Consider the following 8156-nt stretch of genomic DNA (forward strand, 5'->3'; position numbering starts at 1 on the left):
ACAAGGGATGTTTGCATTGCTTGTAATAGGAATAAAAGTGACCCAATTTTTTATTTTATTTTTTAAAAACAGTGGCAAAATAAAAGTAGAATAAATAAAAAAAATGTTTTTAAAACTTCCCTTGCACAGAAGCGAATGCATACGTGAGCAGCGCCCACATATGTGAGGTATTGCCGTGATCGTTAGAGCGAGAGCAATAATTCTAGCTCTAGATCTTCTCTGTAACTCAACACATGCAACGTGTATAATTTTTTAAACATCGCCTATGGAGATTTTTAAGGGTAAAAGTTTGTCGCCATTCCACGAGCGGGCGCAACTTTGAAGTGTGGCATGTTGGGCATCAATTTACTCTGCGTAACATTATCTTTCACAATAAAAATTGGACTAACTTTACTGTTGTCTTATTTTTTTATTTAAAAAAGTGATCTTTTTTCCCCCAAAAAAGGGCTTATAAGCGCTGCGCAAATACGGTGTGACAAAAAGTATTGCTTAGTATTGTTAGAAAAAATATATATAATGTTTGGGGGATCTAAGTAATTTTCTAGCAAAAAAATAATGTTTTTAACTTGTAAACACCAAATCTCAGAAAAAGGCTGAGGACTCGTACACACGACCGTTTTCCTCGAAGAATCCATCAAGAAACTTGGTGGCAGAGCTTTTATGCCGAGGAAAATGGTCGTGTGTATGTTTTTCATCGAGAAAACTGTCGTGGAACTCGATGAGAAAAAAAGAGAACACGTTCTCTTTTTTCCTCGTCGGGAGTCTCAATTTCCTTGTCATGTTCCTCGTCGGGCTGGTTTTCGACGAGAAACACGTTCGTGTGTATGCTTAGAAACCCGCACATGCTCAGAAGGGTGGCGCCAGTGGAATCAAACTTCCCCTTTATAGTGCCGTCGTACGTGTTTTACGTCACCACGTTTGAGAACAACGAGATTTGGTCTTGATAGTGTGTAAGCAAAGAAAGCTTGTCAAGTTTCTCGACAAGCCTGACAAGGAACTCATCGAGGAGTTCCTCGGTCGTGTGTACGAGGCCTCAGTCCTTAAAGGGGTCTGTGTTTTTTACCTTAATGCATCCTATGCATTAAGGTGAAAAAACACCTTGCAGTGTCTGGCCCCCCGAGCCCCCATTTTACTTACCTGAGCCCTGAATTTCCGTGGATGTGATCCCGCTGTCGCTCTCTCCACGGGTTCTCGGCTCTTCATTGGATAGATTGATAGCAGTGCAGCCATTGGCTCCTGCTGCTGTCAATCAAATCCAATGACATGAGCTTCCCAGAGGGGATTATCTGATGCGGGGAGGAGCCGAGAGAGCCACTGTGGGACCCCAGAAGAGGATGTTCAGGGGCCACTCTGTGCGAAACAAACTGCACAGTGGAGGTAAGTATGGCATGTTTTTTATTTAAAAAAAACTATAGTATCACTTAAAGGGGTTTAAAAAAAAAAAAAAAAAAAGGTTATACGAGGACAGTAAACACACCTCGTGGAAGGTACCAATTTTTTTGCCTCCCATTTGGCATTTGAAGCGTTTTGGAGGAAAGAGGGTGGAGTAGATGGAGTCAGAAAGAAGTCATCATCCTGATCTGCACTTTTGTTCCAGGTTAATGATTCTGAAATATAGACAGAGCATTAACCATTCATTTATATAGGAATACAGTGCCTCATCTATATCAGCACTGTGTACACAAATGATAAGTGAGTTCAAAACAAATGGAAAAGCCCTGAGTGATAAAAAACACAGAGCGTAAGAGGTGATGTCCTCGTCATTTATGATACTAAATGTCCAAGTGCATACACCTGAAATGGCAAGACTTCTGTAGTTTTAATGTACCGTAGTTGCATATTAAGAATTTTATTGATTTTTAATACATTTTGCTGCTGCACTATGGAAGATGTGTCTACAGTATTAGGTGGATTCAGAAAGACTTAGGTCGGCGTATCAGTAGATACGCCGGCCTAAGTCTGAATCTGCGCCAACGCAAATTTTAAGCGTATTCTGGTAACCAGATACGCTTAAATTAGGCTAAGATACGAGCGGCGTAAGTGTCTTACACCATCGTATCTTAAAGTGTACATTTTTAGGCTGGCCGCTAGGTGGCGCTTCCATTGAGTTTGGCGTAGAATATGTAAATCATAAGTAAATCAGACAGAAATGACACTTATAGGTGGATTCAGAGAGAGTTAGGCCGGCGTATCAGTAGATACGCCGACCTAACTCGGAATCTGCACCGTCCTAAGTTTAAGTGTATTCTCAATCAGAGATACACCTTAACCTAGCTAAGGTACGACAGCCTGCGCCGTCGTATCTTAGGGTGCAATATTTAGGCTGGCCGCTAGGTGGCGCTTCCATTGAGTTCAGCGTAGAATATGTAAATCACTAGATACGCCTATTCACGAACGTACGTGCGCCCGTCGCAGTAAAGATACGCCGTTCACGTAAGGCATTTTCAGGCGTAAAGTTATTCCATCAAATAGCTGGACTAGTAATGTTAAGTATGGCCGTCGTTCCCGCGTCGAAATTTGAAAATTTTACGTCGTTTGCGTAAGTCGTCCGTGAATAGGGCTGGACGTAATTTACCTCCACGTTGAAACCAATACGTTCTTGCGGCGTACTTTGCCGCAATGCACACTGGGATATGTACACGGACGGCGCATGCGCCGTTCGTAAAAAACGTCAATCACGTCAGGTCACAGATAATATACATAAAACACGCCCCCCACATCCTCATTTGAATTATGCGCGCTTACGCCGGCCCCATTTATGCTACGCCGCCTTAACTTAGCAGGCAAGTACTTTGTGAATACAGTACTTGCCTTGCAAACTTACGGCGGCGTAGTGTAAATACGATATGCTACGCCGCCGCAACGATGCGCCGCCGTACCTGAATCCAGCTATATGTGTTTATTCTGCATACATTATGGGATCATTGTCTAAATGGAAGTAAAAGAAAGGGTAAAGAAGTAAAATTGGTTTATGGATAAGCATTTTTTGACAAACTGAAATCAGATTTTAATCCATTTTACAGGGTTGGTTATTGTGAAGGATATGCTTCAGTTGATTCTCCCTGCTAGTAATGCTGTGTATGTTAAAGGGTAATTGATCTAGTGTGTTGTGTGAAGAAGCCCTGTGTTTACTGTTTACTGTGATTAGATAAGTGGCTCATGTTAATTATTCTGATTGCTTCATTGTGGTAATTACCTCTTCTATATGCGGGGCCAAGCTGTCTAGATAACGTATTCTGTTACAACTACTAATTACCTTCACTGATGTCATTATCTAAAGAAATGTGTCTTCAGAGTCGGCGCCGAAGTGTCTGCCTATAATCTGTATGAGAGCCCCCACTGTGTGTGGAAAGGGGGTGGAGATTTCATTGTTCTTTGATTGAGGATTTAGCTTGTAAACTGCATATATACCTAGCAGCATGCTGCCATTAAAGTGTCTTGTTCCAGCATTAAGCCTTGGCTCATGTGTGGATGATTCTGTGATTTTCTTTTATGGGAAGAAGGGAATGCTTGACGGGGATATCATTCTAATACTGTCACAGTTATTATATTATAATTTAAGATTTTGTTTTTCAAACTTTTTCATACCCGAGATGTCTACTAGACTCTTGTTCGGACAGATTCAAGTGAGTTATTCCTAAGAATTACAGGCCTACAATGTAAAACGCCAAAATAATGGTACCGCTTTCAGCAATAATCATACTGCCAGGGAGGTTAACCATGTCACAATCACAATGCTTTCCCCCAACCAGTTTAGTTTACATGAGGTTAGACGTTTTCATTTCTGCACTCTTTTCAGCCTGGAGGTCGGGGTATACACTTCAATATCTTCACCTTGGTTGCTAGAGGAGCTTGTTCCTGCACTGGCTGTCATTTGATGGATTGATTAAATTATTGATTAGGAATTGTATTATTGATAAATGCAGTGTATTGATATAAGTGGAGGGTATTTTTAACACTGCATATGATTTTAAACAAAATCTTTTGTCTATATTTATATTCTGAATTATTATTCTGGAACAAGCTTCCAGATCAGAATGTCGACTTTACTCTGACTTTATTTGCTCCATTCTCTTTCCTCTAAACACTGTGATGATTTCTATGAGGCATGCTGAATGTTCTTGTCTGACCTTCTTTACAATGTGTGACCTGTACTTTATGATTTTATATTACTGTTATTGCATTGTATTTGTAGCACTACCCCCGAAGGAGCTGCTGGTTTGTTTTGGGTGGCATATTACCTCTATTCCTTCGCTGTCCAGGGTACTTGATGAGAGCTGGAAAAGAGTTCAATGTCCACACGTTGCGCTTCTTTTTTCTATGCTTTATTTACCAAACGTGGTAAAAGAATAAAAGTAGCAGTTGAAGAGGTGGAAGGGTAATAGGTACTGTAGTAGGTTCAGGTGTATAACTTTTTTGATCAGAAGCACTCCTGCTCCCAGCCATGCAGCCTTCATCGCCACTGTAGCCAAAGTGGGTATTGTGTACCTGAATAGGCCTCTCTCACTAACCTAGCAGCCAGGATGTCACACTGAACTTGGTAACAGTGTACCTGGCTTCCTCCCTTTAGGACGGACAGCACAGGACCACTCTGCAAGCGTAGACCCAGCCTAACTACCGGGCCTACTTGGTAGATCACGGCTCCAGACCAACGTGGTACCGGAGCCAGGAACACTTGAACACGCATCCCCGGCCAGGAGGGCCACTCACAGGGGGTGGTGGGACGACTGACCAGGAACGGATGGCGACGACCCAGAACTAATGACGTCTGTCCCTTAAGTACTCTCCCCCAGCATGCACAGCGCAGCGATCAACTCCCACTGATTGGCTGCCGAGGAAGAACACCCAATACACCCTGACTCGACTGCTGCCATCCTTGGCCTGGGGTGGTACCAACACCCCAGACAACAATAGTGGTCACTCACAGTACAGCCATGGCTGGAACAGAAGCCCAAATTTGGCAAAACAATACAGTCAGAGGTAGTTAAATCTCTGACTACCCTCTAAATTTAAGGCAGCGCCAGCTATAAAAGTAGCAGGCCGCTACATAATTTATATTTATTGATCATCTAGCTGCTAGAGAAGTTAACTGAAGGTAGCACGAAAATAAAGGTGCCTGTAAAGACAATTGTTTGGGGGGTTTTGGATAGAGTAGGGAAGCATTTGTCAAATTTAGTAAAATTGGATTGATGTTTGTGTATCCACTGGGAAGGTTCTCCCCTCCCCTCTAAAGAGAGAACCAAAACGCATGTACAGCGTAAAAGTGAATAATAATTTTTTAAGGAAAGTGAATATGAATAAACACGCCACCAATAACAAACTGTATACAATAAACCCAACCAACAACCGCAACAGACAAACAAGCGAGAACAATAAAAGGGGTATACCAGAATCATAAATGTTAGCCAGGCCAGGGTTATATAATGTTGGCTCCACACTGCTGGAAAACACACCGGTACTACGGCCCACAGATCTAACACTGCCACCAGCAGGTGAAATCCTTTACTACAGATCCTGGCTGTTAGAAGACACCCGCTGGTGTACACTGGTACTGTGATCCACAGGACCAACAGCGCCACCAACGGGTGACCCCTTTCCCGACAGGAACCCTTGTATTCATTTGGAAAATGATTTTCTTGCCGGCCGAGTGTACACACGTACGATTCACCGCCGTTCTTTTGAATGAACGCGGTGACGTCATTGACGAGCATGCGCTCGTCACATTTGATGCCGTTGCAGCCATCTTGCTTCACCCTACCTATGACTTGGAAGCTACCACGCATGTGTCAAAGTAATTTCGAGCATGCGCGGGTTTCCATGGAGGCAGGTAAGTATACACACGCTCGGGTTTCTCGGCAGGAAAACACTGCCGAGAATCCCGACGAGAAAAAAAGAGAGCAGGTTCTCTATTTTTCTCGTCTAGATTATGGGCAGTTTTCCAAACGAGAAACCTCAAAGCCTCGTATACACGCACGGTTTACTCGGCAAGAAAGCTCTGCCAGCAGTTTTCTTGCTGTTTCTGGCCGAGAAAACCATGCGTGTGTACGAGGCTTCAGTGACACAAATTGGAGGAGCTTCTCCCTAAAGGCTGGTATGTGACTATCCTATTTGGGGGGAAAACGGGGCGGAAACTGGAAAAGCTTGGCATGAACCGCCACCCAATCCAGGTACCATACAAGCAGCAACCATCCCGACTCAACTTTGTTCAGGGAGCGGGACGGGAAGTCCCTGTCCCACTTCTGGAACACTGTATACTGTATGTAGCTGAGGCTTGTTTGGACCAGCTTGACCCAAACGATTTAAAGTAAAAGTAAACATAGTTAGGCTTTAATTTATTTCAGTGTTAGAAGATTTTATATCAGACTAGCATTTTTAAAATTAGGATAATTACGGCAAAAATGAATTAAGCGTTTCTAAGGTAATTTTAAAATAAGGCAGGTCTGGACTGATTGTATGAGGAATAAAGATTACTTTTAATCTCTTACTGTCGTTGTCATCTTTGTTTAGGAAAGAGGGCTTGTCCTGGAGAAGGCCTAGCACGTATGGAGCTTTTTCTCTACCTCACATCCATCCTTCAGAAATTTGATATCCGCTCTGAAAAATCCCCTGATGAGATCGATCTCTCGCCAGAATACAGTGGACTTGGAAAAATGGCTCCCAGATTTAAGATGACATTTGTCCCCTATTAGATTCCATTATAGCATATATTTCACCAAACATAATAATGACTTTAGAGAACCTCAAATCCATTTGCCATGACTTCATTTTTAAATAATTTGCAATATTTGAATTCACTTTTTTTTGTATTAAATAACATTTTGTAGATAGATCTGTCTGCACGTTAAGGTGTCGCTAGATGCTGCTTCATCCCTTGCAAGTGAGATGCACTGCTCTCCAGCCCTTTGCAAATAAACTGCCTCCAACTACAGCCAAATATTTTACAGCCCGGTGCCTATGTTTTCCTGCATATCCTTGTTTCCATGTCCTATAGCCATGCCCTGATCTCAACATCAATGAGTCTGTCTGAGAGTACATAAAGAGACAGAAGGATTTGAGGCAGCCTACATCCACAGAAGATGTGGTTACTGTTTTAAGATATTTGAAACCACCTACCTGCTGAGTTCCTTCAAAAACTGTGTGCAAGTGTACAGTATCTAGAAGAATTGATGCTGTTTTAAAGGCAAATGCCTTGTACACACGACCGGTTTTCACAACGATAAAACTGCCATTTTTTATATTGGTCGTGTGTATGCTCCCTAGCAGTTTTCTTGACGAAAAAACTGCCCGTAAAAAATCAAAACCAGCTCTCTTTTTTCCTTGTTGTGTTTCCCGTCGTTTTTTTTTCTCGTTGCGAAAAACGGTCCTGTGTATGCTTTTCTGCAAGTATGCAGCCCAAAGGGTGGCGCCATTTAAAAAGGAACTTCCCCTTTATAGTCCTGTCAGACGTGTTGTACGTCACCGCGCTTTGGCCGGAAGTTTTTTTGCATGAACCTGTGTGTGCAAGTCAGGCTGGAGAGGAATTGCGTCGGGAAAAACGTTTTTTTCCTGCTGAGAAAAATGTTCGTGTGTACGAGGGAAAAGAGTTGTCACCCCAAATACTGATTTGATTTGTCTTTTTCTTTGTTCATTTACTTTTTATTTTGTAAATTGATACACTTCAGACTATTTCTGAAAGCATTCTTAATATACAGCATTTTTTCACACCTGTCTAAGACTTGTTTGCACAGTATTGTACAGTATCTTACACAAGTGAGTACACCCCTCACATTTTTATAAATATTTTATTATATCTTTTCATGTGACAACACTGAACAAATTACACTTTGCTACAATGTAAAGTAGTGAGTGTACAGCTTGTATAACAGTTTAAGTTTGCTGTCCCCTCAAAATAACTCAACACACAGCCATTAATGTCTAAAACGCTGGCAACAAAATTGAGTACATCCCTAAGTGAAAATGTCGAAATTGGGCCTAATTAGCCATTTTTCCTCCCCGGTGTCATGTGACTCGTTAGTGTTACAAGGTCTCAGGTGTGAATGGGGATCAGGTGTGTTAAATTTGGTGTTATCGCTCTCACTCTCTCATACTGGTCACTGGAAGTTCAACAAGGCACCTAATGGCAAAGAACTCTCTGAGGATCTGAAAAAAAGAATTGT

General features: G+C 42.1%; 1 protein-coding gene across 1 annotated transcript in view; it reads left to right on the plus strand.

Moving 5' to 3' along the window:
• The window catches only part of LOC120913365 (cytochrome P450 2G1-like), a 39570-nt gene extending 32636 nt beyond the window's left edge, over positions 1–6934 (plus strand). The window contains exon 9 of the mRNA XM_040323244.1: positions 6508–6934. Within this exon, the coding sequence (XP_040179178.1) occupies positions 6508–6689 (182 nt within the window). The 3' untranslated portion in view covers positions 6690–6934. The remainder of the gene's footprint in view (positions 1–6507) is intronic.
• Positions 6935–8156: the final 1222 nt, after the last annotated feature.

The sequence above is a fragment of the Rana temporaria genome, chromosome 9 (assembly GCF_905171775.1).
Source record: "Rana temporaria chromosome 9, aRanTem1.1, whole genome shotgun sequence".
Classification (NCBI taxonomy): domain Eukaryota; kingdom Metazoa; phylum Chordata; class Amphibia; order Anura; family Ranidae; genus Rana; species Rana temporaria.